This window comes from Pan troglodytes, chromosome 14, assembly GCF_028858775.2.
Source record: "Pan troglodytes isolate AG18354 chromosome 14, NHGRI_mPanTro3-v2.0_pri, whole genome shotgun sequence".
NCBI lineage: Eukaryota > Metazoa > Chordata > Mammalia > Primates > Hominidae > Pan > Pan troglodytes.
Window position 1 is genome coordinate 45521514 of NC_072412.2, and position 19707 is coordinate 45541220.

The 19707-nt window shown below is 47.0% G+C and overlaps 2 protein-coding genes across 5 annotated transcripts in view; both read left to right on the plus strand.

The window, feature by feature from the left end:
• Positions 1–3500, plus strand: part of SLC25A30 (solute carrier family 25 member 30) — a 29726-nt gene extending 26226 nt beyond the window's left edge. Inside the window, exon 10 of one of the 4 annotated variants that reach the window (XM_054665297.2) lies at positions 2691–3478. In XM_054665297.2, coding sequence (XP_054521272.1) covers positions 2691–2831 — 141 coding nt within the window. In that variant the 3' untranslated portion in view covers positions 2832–3478. Of the gene's footprint in view, positions 1–2690 lie in introns of all 4 variants that reach the window. The other 3 variants (XM_063792144.1, XM_054665299.2, XM_054665298.2) reach the window with 3 other exon arrangements.
• Positions 728–2653, plus strand: LOC129136824 (reticulocalbin-1-like). The gene has a single exon (XM_054665296.2). It carries the CDS (start codon positions 867–869, stop codon positions 1860–1862), a length of 996 nt encoding a protein of 331 aa, XP_054521271.1. The 5' UTR covers positions 728–866; the 3' UTR covers positions 1863–2653.
• Positions 3501–19707: the final 16207 nt, after the last annotated feature.

The window sequence follows — 19707 nt, forward strand, 5'->3', positions numbered from 1 at the left end:
CAGTTCTCCTACCTAAGAGACTAAATGACTTACCCATATATGGTTGCCTCCATATGAAGAGCAGTGAGAACTGCCGGCCGCTGGTGTGTCTCAAATGCCTGTGAACAGTGAAATCCTCACTTGGATGGTGGCACCTATTAGACACAATTGGCTTTAAATCCAGGATATTTATTTTTAAACCAGCAGCTGGGGAAATGTGACAGGGTAAATTTTTGGTAGGTTACAAGTAGATTCATTCTGTAGCAAAGGAGGGAAATATAAGACAGTGTATAAATCTGTTTCTCAAAAGGTTGATGTAAATAGTGGAATCATGAGTACCAAGAGCAAAACACTGGAAACAACTTATATGTCTGTAAGCATCCCCTGCTTTCCAGACTATGGCCCTTCTGTATAATGCTTGCCACGTTCTTCATGAGAAGAATGAGTTCCATCTCAGCCTGCTGAGATTTCTTCTTTTTTTTTTTTTTTTTTGAGACAGGGTCCTGCTCTGTCGCCTAGGCTGGAGTGCAATGGTGCATGGTCATGGCTTGAGCCTGGTTAATTTTTGTATTTTTACTAGAAACAGGGTTTTGTCATGTTGCCCAGGCTGATCTCAAACACCTGGATTCAAGCAATCCGCCCATCTTGACCTCCCAAAGTGTTGGGATTACAGATGTGAGCCACCGCGCTTGGCCAAGATTCCGTGATGGTCAAAGAAAGCAAAACGTCTGTCAGCTAGTGTTCAGTTCAGGCTGAGGTGAAAAAATTTTACTTGTAAAATATACATAACATAAAACTTGGCCGCCGCGCTCCGAGCCCCCATTCCCGAGCTGCCGCTGTTGTCGCTCGCTCAGCGTCTCCCTCCCGGCCGCCCTCTCCTCGGGACGATGGCGCGCGGTGGCCGCGGCCGCCACCTGGGGTTAGCCCTGGGGCTGCTGCTGGCGCTGGTGCTGGCACCGCGGGTTCTGCGGGCCAAGCCCACGGTGCGCAAAGAGTGCGTGGTGCGGCCCGACTCGGAGCTGGGCGAGCGGCCCCCTGAGGACAACCAGAGCTTCCAGTACGACCACGAGGCCTTCCTGGGCAAGGAGGACTCCAAGACCTTCGACCAGCTCACCCCGGACGAGAGCAAGGAGAGGCTAGGGAAGATTGTTGATCGAATCGACAATGATGGGGATGGCTTTGTCACTACTGAGGAGCTGAAAACCTGGATCAAACGGGTGCAGAAAAGATACATCTTTGATAATGTCGCCAAAGTCTGGAAGGATTATGATAGGGACAAGGTTGATAAAATTTCCTGGGAAGAATACAAACAAGCCACCTATGGTTACTACCTAGGAAACCCCGCAGAGTTTCATGATTCTTCAGATCATCACACCTTTAAAAAGATGCTGCCACGTGATGAGAGAAGATTCAAAGCTGCAGACCTCAATGGTGACCTGACAGCTACTCGGGAGGAGTTCACTGCCTTTCTGCATCCTGAAGAGTTTGAACATATGAAGGAAATTGTGGTTTTGGAAACCCTAGAGGACATCGACAAGAACGGGGATGGGTTTGTGGATCAGGATGAGTATATTGCGGATATGTTTTCCCATGAGGAGAATGGCCCTGAGCTAGACTGGGTTTTATCAGAACGGGAGCAGTTTAACGAATTCCAGGATCTGAACAAGGACGGGAAGTTAGACAAAGATGAGATTCGCCACTGGATCCTCCCTCAAGATTATGATCATGCACAGGCTGAGGCCAGGCATCTGGTATATGAGTCAGACAAAAACAAGGATGAGAAGCTAACTAAAGAGGAAATATTGGAGAACTGGAACATGTTTGTTGGAAGCCAAGCTACCAATTACGGGGAAGATCTCACAAAAAATCATGATGAGCTTTGATAGACACTCACCAGAATATGGCAGACTGTCATAGGCATTCTGTTATTGTCTTGGATTGTTGCTACAATTGTCTAATTTACAGCAGTTGTGATCCCACAAAAAGCAAGTTTATACCTCACATTGGGGTATAAAAATTGTTTTTCGCTCAGTATTTACTGGGAAATGGACATCACTAGTCTTTCAGTAAGATTTCTCTCAAAACATGTGAAAACCTTGGTAAATTGCAATTCTTGCTGGGGATATATTGGTACAACATGACTTAAAACTTTTTTTTTTTCTATTAAAACTTAAAGGGGAACAAAACTTGAAAAAGCCCTGTTCTTCAGAAGTTGAGTGGGTTGAGGGAGGCAGTAATATGAAGTGACTGCTGTGTATTTTAACTACCAGATTTTTTATATTTGCCACTGTTAAATAGTTGGAAAGGGGAAATTCTGATTAAGCGAAAGTGGTATCATCCTAGGTAAGCTTATTTCAGAACAAGTCTAATATTTCAGATTCTTTCTTTTCGACTTTATACTCTGAGTTATTACTTACTGTAAGTGGTAATATGAAACCTCCATGCATTTTCCAGTATGGATCTGCTAATATGCACAGTAAATCCATGTCTTTGTTTGTTTTTCTCTTAAAAAGCAATCAAGAAAGATAATGTGAAAAAGAAAGGAATTTAGAGGTAGGGAAAAGATGAATGTCAGACATTTGAAGAACTATAGTAAAATGATAAACACTAAATATACTTGAGAAAACTTTCTTAATATGCCATTGAGGTAGGCCTGATCTTTGAAATAGTGAATAGGAATACAATGCATTTCCTCAATGATCACTGATTAGAATGAGGTGGTGGGATCCTTGGGAAGCCAAACGGAGCGGAGTTCTGGATCATGTCCCATCCAGTCCAGTGAATCCACGACCCTCAGACCTGTCCCCCCGCAACAGCTTATACCATGGAATGAGGACAAGGTGATACTCTGAGCTGTGGACTGAACTGGCAGACACAACCTGTACAGATTGAAATTTCACCTTGTAAGGAGGAAGTGAATGAAATAAAGGATCCCCCTAAGGAAAAAAAAAAAAAAAAACTTTACCATCCTAACCATTTTTAAGCGTACAGTTCAGTGACATTAAGCACATTCACATTGCTGTGTAACCATCGCCACCATCCATCTCCAGAACTTTTTTGAAATAAATGGTTTTGAGTAGATTTTGGTTTTTAATTCATTTAGCATTGTATGTCCTTGTAGCCCTGGTACAGGCCCAAGCTGGAAAATAAGAGCCCCAACTTCCATCTGAATACTTGGATTTTTCATGCTTGTGAGAGGCTCCCATAGTTCCCTGAATTCATCTAGAAATAGCAACTATCGTGTCAAGCAAATATTTTTCATTCAACCAGCCTACTCCCTGGGCTTCGAATCCTTTCATATGAGGAACAAAGCCAAACACCAGCAGTTGGTGATTGCCGTTTAGGTCACTCTTCAGTGCTGTTCCTCAGCATTCCTGTATCTATACGCGGGCACGGCCTCACCAAACACAATACAGAGTGGTCCAGTGCACAGTTGCTTTTGAGTTCTGTAATAACTGGTGGTGCCTGTAAAAGTCCCAGTGCTTTGGGAGGCCAAGGCAGGAGGATTGCTTGAGCCCAGGAGCTCAATTTTTTTTTTGAGGCAAGGTCTCTCACCTAGATTGGAGTACAGTGGTGTGATCTCAGCTCACTGAAACCTTCACCTCCCAGTTCAGGTAATCCTCCCACCCCAGCCTCCCGAGTAGCTGGGACTACAGGCACGCACCACCACACCCTGCTAATTTTTAAATTTTTTGTAGAAATGGGGTCTCCCTATATCGCCCAGGCAGGTCTTGAACTCCTAGGCTCAGGAGATCCTCCTGCTTCGGCCTCTCAAAGTGCTGGGATTACAGGCAGGAGCTGCTGTTCCTGGCCTCAAAAAATTTTAAAAAATTGGCTGGGCACCGTGGCTCACGCCTGTAATCCCAGCACTTTGGGAGGCCGAGGCGGGCGGATCATGAGGTCAGGAGATCGTGACTATTCTGGCTAACATGGTGAATCCCCGTCTCTACTAAAAATACAAAAAATTAGCCGGGCGTGGTGATGGGCACCTGTAGTCCCAGCTAGCTGGGAGGCTGAGGCAGGAGAATGGCATGAACCCGGGAGGCGGAGCTTGCAGTGAGCAGAGATCGTGCCACTGCACTCCAGCCTGGGCGACAGAGTGAGACTCTGTCTTAAAAAAAAATTAAAAAAATTAACTGGGTGTGTTGGTATGTGCCTGTAGTCCCAGCCCCTTGGGAAGCTGAGGTGGGAAGATCTCTTGATCCCAGGAGTTTGAGGCTGCAGTGAGCCACGATTACGCCACTGCACTCCAGCCTGGGGGACAGAGCAAACTGTCTCTAAACAAACAAACATACAAAAACAAACAAGCAAACAAGAAACCGCTGTGGCCATGTAACTCAGAAGTTTGCCCACCATGCCTTCGCTGTGACTGTATGCTGAGGCGTGGGGCAGCTGGAGGTTAGAGCAGATCCCACAACTGGGGCAGGAACAGTGGCGTGCTGGAACTGGTCCAGCAGTGTATGAGAGCAGATTGTCACACTTTCAGGAATTTTGTGAGCCGGTTATTACAGACATTATTAACAATTAAGTTATATAAACATAGTTAAATAGATTATATTAAAGACAAAGGCAATAAACAAACTTCACCACTTCCTAATTATTCACTAGTGTCTGTGCTCTTGAGGTTATTTCTGTCTGTTGTATCTGTCTGGTAGAAATACTGTAAAATGTGCTATTGCACATCTTCCCAGCTGCACGTTGACATTGTTGATAGCTTGATATTGGCCACGATGGTGAGAGGTGAAGCCAACTGGGCTTCTGGGTTGGGTGGGGACTTGGAGAACTTTCTGTCTAGCTAGAGGATTGTAAATGCACCAATCAGCGCTCTATGTCTAGCTAGAGGATTGTAAATGCGCCAATCAGCATTCTGTAAAAATGGACCAGTCAGCACTCTGTAAAATGGACCAATCAGCACACTGTAAAATGGACCAATCAGCAGGACATGGATGGGGGCCAAATAAGGGAATAAAAGCTGGCCACCTGAGCCAGCAGCAGCAACCCGCTAGGGTCCACTTCAACGCCCGGAGATCTTTGTTCTTTCGCTCTTAATCAATAAATCTTGCTGCTGCTCAGTCTTTGGGTCCGCAACAACTTGAAGAGCTGTAGCATTCACTGCCAGGGCCTGTGGCTTCATTTCCTTAGTCAGCCAGATCACCAACCTACAGAGAGGAACAAACGACTGCAGACGCGCCACCTTTAAGAACTGTAACACTCACTGCGAGGTCCGTGGCTTCATTTTTTTTTTTCTTTGAGATGGAGTCTTGCTCTGTTGCCCAGGCTGGAATGCAGTGGCCTGATCTCAGCTCACTGCAACCTCCGCCTCCCGGATTCACGCCATTCTCCTGCCTCAGCCTCCCTAGTAGCTAGGACTACAGGCGCCCACTGCCACGCCCGGCTAATTTTTTGTATTTTTAGTAGAGACGGGGTTTCACCGTGTTAGCCAGGATGGTCTCGATCTTCTGACCTCGTGATCCACCCGCCTCAGCCTCCCAAAGTGCTGGGATTACAGGCGTGAGCCACCGCGCCCGGCTGGCTTCATTCTTGAAGTCAGTGAGACCAAGAATCCACCAGAAGAAATAAATTCTGGACACAATGGGAGTGCTTATACTGCAGATACTGACAGATGCTACAAATCAGGCCTTTGTTTTGTTTTTGCTCTGGAGATCTGGTTGTTAAACATTTGCCAGCACTCTGTTCACCACTAGGTAGGAGGGCAGACAGAGCCAGGTAGAATATCCTATGAAGTTAGCCACCTGACCCTGGTGGGAACAAGTTGGGATCACGTTCATGCAGCCATTGTTATTTTGCATCATATGTGGACCTTCACACTAAGATTATAAAAAAAATTCATCCCTTGACTGTGTCCCTCAGGGCCCAGAGGACACTCCCTTTAATGAGGTTTTAAGAAATGTGCAGGCTGGGTGTGGTGGCTCAGGCCTGTAATCCCAGCACTTTGGGAGGCCAAGGCGAGAGTATCACTTGAGCCTAAGAGTTTGAGACCAGCCTGGGCAATGTAGGGAGACCCCATCTCTATAAAAAATTAGCCAGGCATAGTGGTGTATGCCTCTAGTCCCAGCTACTCAGGAGGTTGAAGTGGGAGGATGGCTTGAGCCCAGGAGGTCAAGGCCACAGTGAGCTATCATCAAGACAGTGCACTCCAGCCTGGGTGACAGAGTGAGACCTCCTCTTACAAAAAAAAATGTGCGGAGGAGAGCTCCATTTCCCTTTAGGAGCTTTGTAGCAGGTATCCTCTGCCTGCTGGGGGTGACAATAAGAAATGCTACTCTTTAAATTGCCTTCCTTATTTCAGAGACCAAGTGACAGTGTTTAACACCAGAGACACAGTGGGCACAGTTACTTTCATGGGCAGCAGGGCCACAGTGGTAAAATGAATGTTTTTGACTTGTGAGGGTCTTTGGTAGTATCTCTAGGAATAAAATAGCCTACTAAAATATATGTTGATCTACATAATTAGAAATTATTAGGTAAGTAGAATTCTAATTTGGATCACCATAATAGTCATGGCCCTTCCCCCAGTTCTAGGAGCTGAATAATTTTGCAGACCTGGAGCCCACTGACATTGCTGCAATATATACTAAAAATCATTCTTCAAGCCCTAAGAGACCCATGGCCATTGTCATGGGAGAGGAAAATACTTGGGACTGTTTCAGGATCGCTGAACACTGACTCTCAACTGTTGCTAATCTCTGAGACTGTATATGTTGGGTCAGGCTATTTTAGGCTTTGGTAGTGTCATCAAAAATCCCAGTGGCATACAACAAAAGTGTCACTCTGTTGCCCAGGCTGGGGTGCAGTGGCATGATCTCGGCTCACTGCAACCTCCGACTCCCAAGTAAAAGCGATTCTCCAGCCTTGGCCTCCTGAATAGCTGGGATTACAGGTGCCCCCCACCACACCTGGCTAATTTTTGTACTTTTAGTAGAGACAGTGTTTTACCATGTTGGCCAGGCTGGTCTCGAACTCCTGACCTCAAGTGATCCTCCCACCTTGGCCTCCCAAAGTGTTGGGTTTGCAGGCGTGAGCCACCACGCCTGGCCAACAAAAGTTAACTTCTTATTCTTGCTATGTGTCCACTGCAGCTTGACTGAAGCTCTTTTCCATTTTATCTTCACTCCAGATGGAGGCTGTGGATCAGCCTCTGTTTGGAACATTGCTTAGTCTTATGGCAGAGGGAAAATACATCATAACAAAGCACACATCAGCTCTTAGACACACATCAGCTCTTAGATCTTCTGTCTAAAGGTGTCGCATGTCACTTTTGTTCACATTTCATTTGCAAGTCACGTGGACAAGACTGCAGTTAAGGAAGTATGATTCCTCAGTAGGAAAGGAGCCAGAATATTTGGCAAACAATGATATATTCTACGTGATTTCCTGTTATCTCTCCATTGCTTATTATCAATATTTAATTGATTGCTGCTGCTGTTTCAAATATGTTATTCTTACTAGAGTAAATCAAAATGGCTTTTGACATGTGGGATGCAGCTATTTATGTAAAATATACTTTTTTTCCTGCTGTATTGGTTACAGGCACTTTTGGAAGGTGTTTGCTTTCACATGGCAGGGACAGCAGTACATCTTCACGATTTGAGCTCAGGTCTATGGCAACTCTCCTGTTCTGTCATAAGCAAGGCTTCAGGGGTCTTGATAATCACAACATCCCATAAAATGCAGAACTAGTCCATTATATGGATAATATGTTGAGCATGTGACATTTCTAGGAGTTCAGTGGCCTGAGGCATGTTGGTTATCTCCTTCAAATGAAAACAAATTGCTGCATCATGTACTCCTATGCTAGGAAAGAGTTAAAAAAAAAATACTTGACGGTTGTTTTAGGAGGTAATATACAGCACATTTTACCATGCTGCCCTGGCCCATTTACGAAGGAATTTGTAAGTCTGCCGGTTTTGAGTGGGGCCCAGAGCAAGAGAAGGGTTGCAGCAAATTCAGGCTGTTGTGCAAGATGTTCTGTCATATATGGCACATATGCCTAAAGTGTCCAAGGCAGATAGAGACACTGTATGGAGCCTTCAGCTAGCCCTGAAACGAGAATCACAGTGCAGACCCCTGGCAGTTTGCAGCAAATCCATGTTATATTTTGCAAATAACTTTTCTCTCTTTGAAAAATAGCTCTTGTTACTGGGTCCTAGTTAAAAACTGGACATTTGATTTTGGGACCTGATCATAAACTGGGTGTGCACCCCTCTTCCCCCTCTGGCTCTTAGGACCACCATCGCAGGAGGGGGAGGCACCCCCCATGAGGCAGGGACTGAGAGCCAGCCCCACTTCTCCCCTGGCTCTTAGGGCCCCCATCGCAGTGGGGGGAGGCACCCCCCACGAGGCGGGGACTGAGAGCCAGCCCCTCATCCCCCCCTGGCTTAAGACCCCCATCGCGGATCCTAAGAACCTTAGGACCCACCTGGAGGACTGTGGGTATTAGGTGTCCAAAAAGAAAGCTGAAATCTGCCGACGGCAGGTACCTTACTTGGGATTTACTCTCCGACAGGGGTCCGAATGCAGCCCGGGAACAGAAAGAAAGCAGGTCATATGCAATCTACCAGAGCCTAAGGGCCGAAGGCAGCTGAGAGAACTCTCAGGGGCTGTGGGGTTTTGTAGACTGTGGATCCCAAACTTTGGAGTATTAGCCAAGTCTTTCTATGAGGTCACAAAGGGGATGGGGTCCGGGAACCTTTGGAATGGGGATCCCAACAACAAGTCTTTCATGAGTTAAAGGAAAAACTTCTGCCAGCCCCAGCCCCGGGGCTACCCGATCTGACAAAGCCTTTTCCATTGAATGCATCAGATAGAGAAAAGATGGCAGCTGGAATTTTAACCGAAACTCTGGGGCCCTGGCTGAGGCCGGTGGCCTACGTGTCTAAACAAATAGAGAGAGTTTCTAAAGGATGGCCCCCCTGTTTGAGGGCCGCGGCATCAACTGCCCTGATAGTACCAGAAGCAAATAAGCTGACTCTTGGGCAAAACCTCAACATAAAGGCTGCCCATTTTGGGTTGGGTGACAGCCAGCCCCTCATCCCCCCCTGGCTTAGGACCCCCATCGCGGATCCTAAGAACCTTAACGACCCACCTGGAGGACTCTGGGTATTAGGTGTCCAAGAAGAAAGCTCAAATCTGCCGACGGCAGCTACCTTCCTTGGGATTCACTATCCGACAGGGGTCCAAACGCTGGGAACAGAAAGAAAGCAGGTCGTTTGCAATCTACCAGAGCCTAAGGGCAGAAGGCAGGTGAGGGAATTCTTAGGGGCTGTGGAGTTTTGTAGACTGTGCCTCCCAAACTTTGCAGTATTAGCCAAGCCTTTCTATGAGATCACAAAGGGGGCAGGTGAGGGAATTCTCAGGGGCTGTGGGGTTCTGTAGACTGTGCATCCCAAACTTTGCAGTATTAGCCAAGTCTTTCTATGAGGTCACAAAGGGGACGGGGTCCGGGAACCTTTGGAATGGGGATCCCAACAACAGCAAGTCTTTCATGAGTTAAAGGAAAACCTTCTGGCAGCCCCAGCCCCGGGGCTACCCGATCTGACAAAGCCTTTTCCATTGAATGCGTCAGATAGAGAAAAGATGGCAGCTGGAATTTTAACCGAAACTCTGGGGCCCTGGCTGAGGCCGGTGGCCTACGTGTCTAAACAAATAGAGAGGGTTTCTAAAGGATGGCCCCCCTGTTTGAGGGCCGCGGCATCAACTGCCCTGATAGTACCAGAAGCAAATAAGCTGACTCTTGGGCAAAACCTCAACATAAAGGCTGCCCATTTTGGGTTGGGTGACAGCCAGCCCCTCATCCCCCCCTGGCTTAGGACCCCCATCGCGGATCCTAAGAACCTTAAGGACCCACCTGGAGGACTCTGGGTATTAGGTGTCCAAGAAGAAAGCTCAAATCTGCCGACGGCAGCTACCTTCCTTGGGATTCACTATCCGACAGGGGTCCAAACGCTGGGAACAGAAAGAAAGCAGGTCGTTTGCAATCTACCGGAGCCTAAGGGCAGAAGGCAGGTGAGGGAATTCTTAGGGGCTGTGGAGTTTTGTAGACTGTGCCTCCCAAACTTTGCAGTATTAGCCAAGCCTTTCTATGAGATCACAAAGGGGGCAGGTGAGGGAATTCTCAGGGGCTGTGGGGTTCTGTAGACTGTGCATCCCAAACTTTGCAGTATTAGCCAAGTCTTTCTATGAGGTCACAAAGGGGGCGGGGACCGGGAACCTTTGGAATGAGGATCCCAACAACAGCGAGTCTTTCATGAGTTAAAGGAAAACCTTCTGGCAGCCCCAGCCCCGGGGCTACCCGATCTGACAAAGCCTTTTCCATTGAATGCGTCAGAAAGAGAAAAGATGGCAGCTGGAATTTTAACCGAAACTCTGGGGCCCTGGCTGAGGCCGGTGGCCTACGTGTCTAAACAAATAGAGAGGGTTTCTAAAGGATGGCCCCCCTGTTTGAGGGCCGCGGCATCAACTGCCCTGATAGTACCAGAAGCAAATAAGCTGACTCTTGGGCAAAACCTGAACATAAAGGCCACCCATTTTGGGTTGGGTGACAGCCATCCCCTCTTCCCCCCCTGCCTTAGGACCCCCATCGCGGATCCTAAGATCCTTAGGACTCACCTGGAGGACTGTGGGTATTAGGTGTCCAAGAAGAAAGCTGAAATCTGCCGACGGCAGGTACCTTACTTGGGATTTACTCTCCAACAGGGGTCCGACGCCACCCGGGAACAGAAAGAAAGCAGGTTATATGCAATCTACCAGAGCCTAAGGGCCGAAGGCAGCTGAGAGAACTCTCAGGGGCTGTGGGGTTTTGTAGACTGTGGATCCCAAACTTTGCAGTATTAGCCAAGCCTTTGTATGAGGTCACAAAGGGGGCGGGGACTGGAACCTTTGGAATGGGGATCCCAAGAACAGCAAGTCTTTCATGAGTTAAAGGAAAAACTTCTGGCAGCCCCAGCCCCGGGGATACCCGATCTGGCAAAGCCTTTTCCATTGTATGTGTTAGAGAGAGAAAAGATGGCAGCTGGACTTTTAACCCAAACTGTGGGGCCCTGGCTGAGGCAGGTGGCCTACGTCTCTGAACAACTAGACAGGGTTTCTGAAGGATGGCTCCCCTGTTTGAGGGCCTTGGCAGCAACTGCCCTGCTAGTACAAGAAGCAAATAAGCTGACTCTTGGGCAAAACCTGAACATAAAGGCCCCCCATGTTGTGGTGGCTGAGCGGCAGCCCCTTTTCCCCCGCTGGCTCTTGGGACCACCATCGCAGGGGCGATGGCACCCCCCGTGAGGCACGGACTGAGAGCCAGCCCCTCTTCCGCCCCAGGCTCTTAGGACCCCCATCGCAGGGGGAGGAGGCACCCCCCCGCGAGGTGGGGACTCAGAGCCAGCCGCTCTTTCGACCCCGGCTCTTAGGACCCCCATCGCAGGGGGGGAGGCACCCCCCACGAGGCGGGGACTGAGAGCCAGGCCCTCTTCCCCCTCTGGCTCTTAGGACCACCATCGCAGGAGGGGGAGGCACCCCCCACGAGGCAGGGACTCAGAGGCAGCCCCTCTTCCGCCCCCGGCTCTTAGGACCCCCATCGCAGGGGGGGAGGCACCCCCCGCGAGGCGGGGACTGAGAGCCAGCCCCTCATCCCCCCAGCTCTCAGGACCCCCATCGCAGGGGGGGGGAGGCAACCCCCCACGAGGCAGGGACTGAGAGACAGCCCCACTTCCCCCTCTGGCTCTTAGGACCACCTTCGCAGGAGGGGGAGTCACCCCCCACGAGGCGGGGACTGAGAGCCAGCCCCACATCACCCCTGGCCCTTAGGGCCCCCATCGCAGGGGGGGGAGGCACCCCCGGCGAGGCGGGGACTGAGAGCCAGCCCCTCATCCTCCCCTGGCTTAGGACCCCCATCGCGGATCCTAAGAACCTTAAGGACCCACCTGGAGGACTCCGGGTATTAGGTGTCCAAGAAGAAAGCTCAAATCTGCTGACGGCAGGTACCTTCCTTGGGATTTACTATCCGACAGGGGTCCAAACACCGGGAACAGAAAGAAAGCAGGTCGTTTGCAATCTACCGGAGCCTAAGGGCAGAAGGCAGGTGAGGGAATTCTTAGGGGCTGTGGGGTTTTGTAGACTGTGCCTCCCAAACTTTGCAGTATTAGCCAAGCCTTTCTATGAGATCACAAAGGGGGCAGGTGAGGGAATTCTTAGGGGCTGTGGGGTTTTGTAGACTGTGCATCCCAAACTTTGCAGTATTAGCCAAGTCTTTCTATGAGGCCACAAAGGGGGCAGGGACCAGAACCTTTGGAATGGGGATCCCAACAACAGCAAGTCTTTCATGAGTTAAAGGAAAACCTTCTGGCAGCCCCAGCCCCGGGGCTACCCGATCTGACAAAGCCTTTTCCATTGAATGCGTCAGAAAGAGAAAAGATGGCAGCTGGAATTTTAACCGAAACTCTGGGGCCCTGGCTGAGGCCGGTGGCCTACGTGTCTAAACAAATAGAGAGGGTTTCTAAAGGATGGCTCCCCTGTTTGAGGGCCGCGGCATCAACTGCCCTGATAGTACCAGAAGCAAATAAGCTGACTCTTGGGCAAAACCTGAACATAAGGGCCGCCCATTTTGGGTTGGGTGACAGCCATCCCCTCTTCCCCCCTGCCTTAGGACCCCCATCGCGGATCCTAAGATCCTTAGGACTCACCTGGAGGACTGTGGGTATTAGGTGTCCAAGAAGAAAGCTCAAATCTGCCGACGGCAGGTACCTTACTTGGGATTTACTCTCGGACGGGTCCGACGCCCGGGAACAGAAAGAAAGCAGGTTATATGCAATCTACCAGAGCCTAAGGGCTGAAGGCAGCTGAGAGAATTCTCAGGAGCTGTGGGGTTTTGTAGACTGTGGATCCCAAACTTTGCAGTATTAGCCAAGCCTTTGTATGAGGTCACAAAGGGGGCGGGGACCGGAACCTTTGGAATGGGGATCCCAAAAACAGCAAGTCTTTCATGAGTTAAAGGAAAAACTTCTGGCAGCCCCAGCCCCGGGGATACCCGATCTGGCAAAGCCTTTTCCATTGTATGCGTTAGAGAGAGAAAAGATGGCAGCTGGACTTTTAACCCAAACTGTGGGGCCCTGGCTGAGGCCGGTGGCCTACGTCTCTGAACAACTAGACAGGGTTTCTGAAGGATGGCTCCCCTGGTTGAGGGCCTTGGCAGCAACTGCCCTGCTAGTACAAGAAGCAAATAAGCTGACTCTTGGGCAAAACCTGAACATAAAGGCCCCCCATGTTGTGGTGGCTGAGCGGCAGCCCCTTTTCCCCCGCTGGCTCTTGGGACCACCATCGCAGGGGCGATGGCACCCCCCGCGAGGCACGGACTGAGAGCCAGCCCCTCTTCCGCCCCAGGCTCTTAGGACCCCCATCGCAGGGGGGGAGGCACCCCTCGCGAGGCGGGGACTCAGAGCCAGCCGCTCTTCCGACCCCGGCTCTTAGTACCCCCATCGCAGGAGGGGGAGGCACCCCCCACGAGGCAGGGACTCATACACAAACAAAATCACACTTTAGAAACGGCCTATTTCAACTTGTAACTAGCTTGCTTTCAGGGGCTCCAGGTCAAAAAGAAATAGAGCACAAAGACGGTTTCTCCTTAGGAATCATACACAAATTCACTCTGTCCGTTTCTTTCCCACATGGAGCAACAAAGCCATCAGACCTCTCCATCCACCCATCGGGTCCTTCCTGATTAAAGTGAGATAAATCACAGCCCTCTCTCTCCAGATGGCAGGCGACAAGAGGGGGATGCTTGCCTCAAGATGTCCTCTCCATCCCTCTGCATTCATGCAAGCACGAGCGGAGAGATGCAAGAAATTACGGATGCATTTTAATTCCCCAGACCCTGCAATTAAAAATGGAAATTTTTTGGCCACGCGTGTTGGCTCACGCCTGTAATCCCAGCACTTTCAGAGGCCGAGGTCGGCGTATCACCTGGGGTCAGGAGTTCGAGACCAGCCTGGCCAACATGGTGAATCCCTGTCTCTACTAAAAATACAAAAATTAGCTAGGAATGGTGGTGGGCGCCTGTAGTCCCAGCTACTCGGGAGGATGAGGCAGGAGAATCACTTGAACCCGGGAGGCAAAGTTTGCAGTGAGCCAAGATCGCACCACTGCACTCCACTCTGGGTGACAAAGGAAGACTTCATCTCAAAAAATGTTTTAAAAAAATGGAAGTGTTTTTCTTTCATTTGTAAATGTGTTTTGGTAAAAGAGGGGCAGTTTAAGCAACCCTTTCTATTGTCTACATTGTTAAAATTCATCAGACATGGACTCTTGACTCCGTTTTGCCTGGGCAGACCCAATTCAAGCATTTACAACAGCTATAACCTCCTCAAATCAAAAAGAGGAATCAGCATTATTGCTAAGTTCAAATAAGGTCTTGTTTTATTTCATTTTTATTTTTGAATGCAGCCATTCCTCCAGGTGCTGTCATCAGGTAAGATTGTCAGTCCTGATTAGGTAAAGGTATTATTACAAAGTGCAATTCTTAAAAATTCAGTGTCTAACTACACTTTTAATAAGCCTTTCCCCCTCCCCTATGTATTCTCCCTTAGACACCCCTTCTCAAATTTAAAATCACAGAAACTAAAATATGATGCCTAAAGAGAGCCTAGCGACTGCCCAGTCCTCTAATTTGATGAGTGGGAGTACTGAAGCCCAGAGGAGGTCAAGTAATTTGTTCCCAATGTCTTAGATAAGAAGAAAATGACCAGCTGGGAAATCCCACTCATGTCAAGGCAGAGGCACAGGGCCACAGACTGTGGTTGAATTGTGCCACACTCCTACATCCTTCTTTAGGAATCACAGAACATTCCTGTGTTGAGTCGGAGTCACTGACTTCCTTTTCAGGCTGATTGAGTTCTGTCCTTACGGGCTGCGACAAGAAGTTTTGGTATTATGCTACACCAAGACCATTTATCTAGTTCAAGAAATAAGCACAGTCCTTAGAGCCCAGCAACTTTCCCCATGTCCAGTAAATGTAGCTTCTCCATTAGAAGCTGTCAGAATGGAGCCTTCTGGCTCATCTTGATTTTGATTTGTGCAAGAATGAATGGTTGTGCTAAGACAGCTTTCCTAGCTGATAGAGAGCGAAACTTTTTTCTCATAATCTATAAAAAAATTAAATTAGAACTTTTTTCTCATAATCTGTGAAAAAATATTAAATTAAATCTGGCTCGTCTTGATTTTGATTTGTGCAAGAATGAATGGTTGTGCTAAGACAGCTTTCCTAGCTGATAGTGAGCAAAACTTTTTTCTCATAATCTATAAAAAAATATTAAATTAGAAGCATAGAGTTTATTTCATGACTTTTATCTTCCTGCAATTTTCTTGTGGGCATAAATGATTTGTTTTTATCCTGCCTGCCCCCCAATCCCTTTTCCAAGAGACTAAAAGAGTATCTAGTGCAAAGTAGAGACTCAAATATTTTTTAATAAACAGTGATCCCAGCCACCCAGTGCATGTTGCCAAATGCCAACCCCATAAATGATCAAACACATCATCTCATTCAGCCAATCAAAATCAAGTGCTACCTATTTTTTTAAGTTTTCATAGCCCTTGGGCATCTGCTTTCTCAGCATTTCCCAAACTTGAGTCATTCTCATCCTGCCTTCCTAATTTTGCTCTGTCAATTATCTCTACTATTATTTATTTCATATATTTTTAAATAGCCCCACTTTTGAAACTTAAATACATGCCTTTTAAAAGGAAGCTTTCTTACTACTATACATCAAAAGCCATTATTACTTGTTCTAAGTACTCATAACAACATGTTCACAACTATTAAAATTTACTAATGTGCATCCACATACTCTCTAAATTCATGGAGCATCTGCACACACTTTAAGAAACAATTCTGCATTACTCACTCAATTTTCTTGACATCCTTCTGAGGCAGGACAAACCTTGGGCCCAAAGAATTGAGGTAGGAGTCCAAGCAAGTTGCCAGCCACATAAAGGCAAACCTTGACTCGGAAGTCAGGACTACCAGCCCCTAGGTTATGGTTCATGCTCTTTCCTCTGCTCTCCAGAACCTCCTATCTCCAAGTGTAGTTAGCAGCCCAGATGCAGCAGCATCCTCTAGAGACTTGTTAAAAATGCAGAAGCTCAGGCTCCACCCCAGGCCTATGCAGACTGAATCTGCATTTTAACAAGGTCCAGGTAATTCACGTGCACATTAAGTTTGAAAAGGCCTGGTCTAGATCAGCGGTTCTCTAACTTAGCAGCACATTAGAACCATCTGTAGAGACTTTAAAAATACCAGTGCCTGGGCTTCACCTCCCAGAGAATCTGACTTAAGTGTCTGGGGTTTGCCCTGAGTCTAGGTATTTTTAAAAACTCCTCAGCTTATACAAAGCTGGCAGGGCCAGGCACAGTGGCTCATGCCTATAATCCCAGCACTTCGTGAGGCCAAAGTGGGCAGATTGCTTGAGTCCAGGAGTTTGAGACTAGCCTGGGCTAAAACCCCATCCCTACAAAAAATAAATAAAATACAAAAAGTAGTTGGGCATGGTGGTGGCACATACCTGTAGTCCCGGCTACTCAGGAGGCTGAGTCCTCGCTTGAACCCAGGAGGTCACGGTCTGGTCAACAGAGCAAGACCCTGTATCAAAACAAACAAACAAACAAACAAAAAATGCTAGCAGCTTACCAGCTAGGGAGGCCTGTACAGCCAAGTTTTCCAAATGGTGCTACATTAGTTTTTCCAGAACTTTAGCTGCATCAAAACCACCTGGATGGCTTGTTCAGCTACAGAGGGTCTGGCCATGCCCCTAGAGTTTCCAGCTGAGGGTCTGGAATGAGGCCCGATGATTTGCATTTCTAACAATCTCCAGGTGATGCTGATGCTGTGGGTCCAGGGACCACATTTTGAGAATCTATGCTAAATGAATCGGAGAAGACCGAAGCTCAAACTTATTCCAAGAACTTTTCAAGGCCCACCTGCAAGTTGTAGTGGAAGTAAGCATCTAAGGGTGCAAAAAAGTTTCACTGTAGACTAAGGCCTTTTACCTGAGCTCTCAAATGTTCACATTTCTCTTATCAACCTAAATAACAAACAGAGAGAGGCTCTCCACAAGAAAAAGATATTCGTTTGGAAACAGAGCCTTGCAATAGAAATAGGCAAGCCAGAGTAAACTATATGCATATTCACGGAGGTAAAGGAAGACAAAAGAAAAAATGAGGAAGATTATATGATCATTTGGAAATGATTATCCTTGGCTACAAAGATCAATAACAAAGGTGATGCCAGGCCCAGGTTGGACAGGCAGTTGTTGGGCAAATATCCTTCAGAAGCATTGTTGTGTGCAAAGTTGCAATGGGCTTTGTGCAAGATTGTGTTTTTTGCAGTCTTCTGTGATAAGTTTTTGTTATCAGGCATACAAGCCCAAGAATCCTTTTTTGCATGGGCTTCCCTGGCTCTATTTGTCAGGGTTTTGGTTAGGGGAGGGGTATTTTTAACACTCTCAATGTAAAAAATGCCATAAGGTAGGTACCCCAATTGCTTGTTTCGTCTTCATAAAATAACTTTTCCACCCGAACAAAGTCTACACATAAATTGTAAAAATACCCTGGCATGCAGTCCCTGGAAAAGTCTGGAGTCATTCTCGGGGTTCCCACCCAGGTGGGCAAGTGTAGCCACCACAGATAAACACAAAGTAGGGGTGCCTGCTGGGGTTCGGCGGCAGGCAGTGGCCCTGGTTCTGATATTTGGCTGAAAACACAGCTCCTCTTTGTCACCTTCAGGACATTTCAGCTATTTCCTAGATAATAATCTCACTTCACCCTGCACAAAACAGGCACATGATCATGTCACTCTGACCTGGTTTGAGTCCAAGGAGACTTTTGTTTTTAAAATAATTTAGGTTAGTAGTTAAAATATGAACTTTGGGCCAGGAGTGGTGGCTCATGCCTATAATCCCAGCACTTCGGGAGGCTGAGGCGGGCGGATGACTTGAAATCAGGAGTTGGAGACTGGCCTGGCCAACATGCTGAAACCCCATCTCTACTAAAAAAAAAAAACAAAAATACAAAAATTAGCTGGGTGTGGTGGCGGGCACCTATAATCCCAGCTACTTGGGAGACTGAGGCAGGAGAATTGCTTGAGCCTGGGAAGTGGAGGTTGCAGTGAGCAGAGATCTTACCACTACACTCCAAAACAAACAACAAACAAAAAAATTCTAGAGTCACACTGAAAATCTTAACAACCTGCTTCTACTACTCATTTTTTTTATTTTTATTTTGACCTGATTTTAGACTGATAGTAAAATGCACAAATAACACAAAGTGCCCCCTATGTCCCTCACCCTACTTCCCCTAATACTAACATTTTCAGAGCCATCCTTATTTTCTCTATAAAAGAGCAGAATTCTCCTTTTAGAGATTTGGAAAGATTATTAAAAGATAAATTACAAAATACAGTACCTGACACGTATAAAATATTAAATAAATATTAGCCATGCTTAATTATTTTGTTTTAAGTCTATATGAGTCAAGTTTTAGTAGAAATATGGGCTAGAAAAAAAAAAAAAACAGAAAGCGGGACTCTGTGATCCGACTTGGGCTTATAGAACAGACTGTACTAGTTTGTTCTCATGCTGCTAATAAAGTCATACCCAAGACCGGGTAATTTATAAAGGAAAGAGGGTTAATGAACTCACAATTCCACATGGCTGGGGAGGCCTCACAGTCACAGCAGAAGGCAAAAAAGAAGCAAAGGCACATCTTAAATGGTAGCAGAGAAGAAAGCTTGTGTAGGGAAACTCCCATTTTAAAACCATCAGATCTCGTGAGACTTATTCGCTACCACGAGAACAGTAGGGGGAAACCGCCCCTATGATTCAATTACCTCCACCTGACTCCATCCTTGACATGTGGGGATAATTACAATCAAGGTGAGATTCGGGCGGAGACACAGCCGAATCATATCAATGACTAATGAGAGTTATGTCCAGAACCTAATGAAAACCTGTCTGAGGCCACATTCCCTGTAAAGCAGATTTGAGATAGAGATTTGTGTAGAGAACATTTAACTGGGTAAAATCCTAGGAACTAACAACTGTGGCGAAAAAGCTGAATTGGATAAAGGGAGTTGAGATGTGAGGCAGTCACAACAAATACCTCAGCTAATCTCAAGGGGGAGCTGAGAAGCTGGGGTGACCCTTCAGAGTTGCCCTAAATTGAGGCAGGAGTATGGAGTTTTAATACCTTTCACTGGCCATTCTTCAGATACTAGTTGTCCCCAAGGATGGACATCAGCTTGACAAGTTATTAATTAGATCTCCTGAGAATAAATTCTAGAGAGAATCAGCTGAGAGGCATGATTTGCCCACACTCCCAATAGCTGGGCAAACTTCAATTTTGAGGGAGGATTTGGGTCACACACAAAAGTCTCCACAACCAATTATTCATGGGAAATTCTATGTAGGCAGAGCTATTTCATGGCCAGTTAATCAAAACTACATAATCTATTTGGTTAAGCAAAAGAAATTAAAAAGATAAAATAAAATCTATATATTAACACTCAAAAGTTTTTAATGCATTTGCCTTGCATTTCGTATGTTTTGCCTTGCATTTCATATGTTTTGCCTTGCATTTGTTTATTTGCTTTTAAGAACCTTTAGAGAACAATAATTACTAATATAATATGGAGTAGCACAGCACCCACAATTGCGTTTGAAATGTGAAATTGTA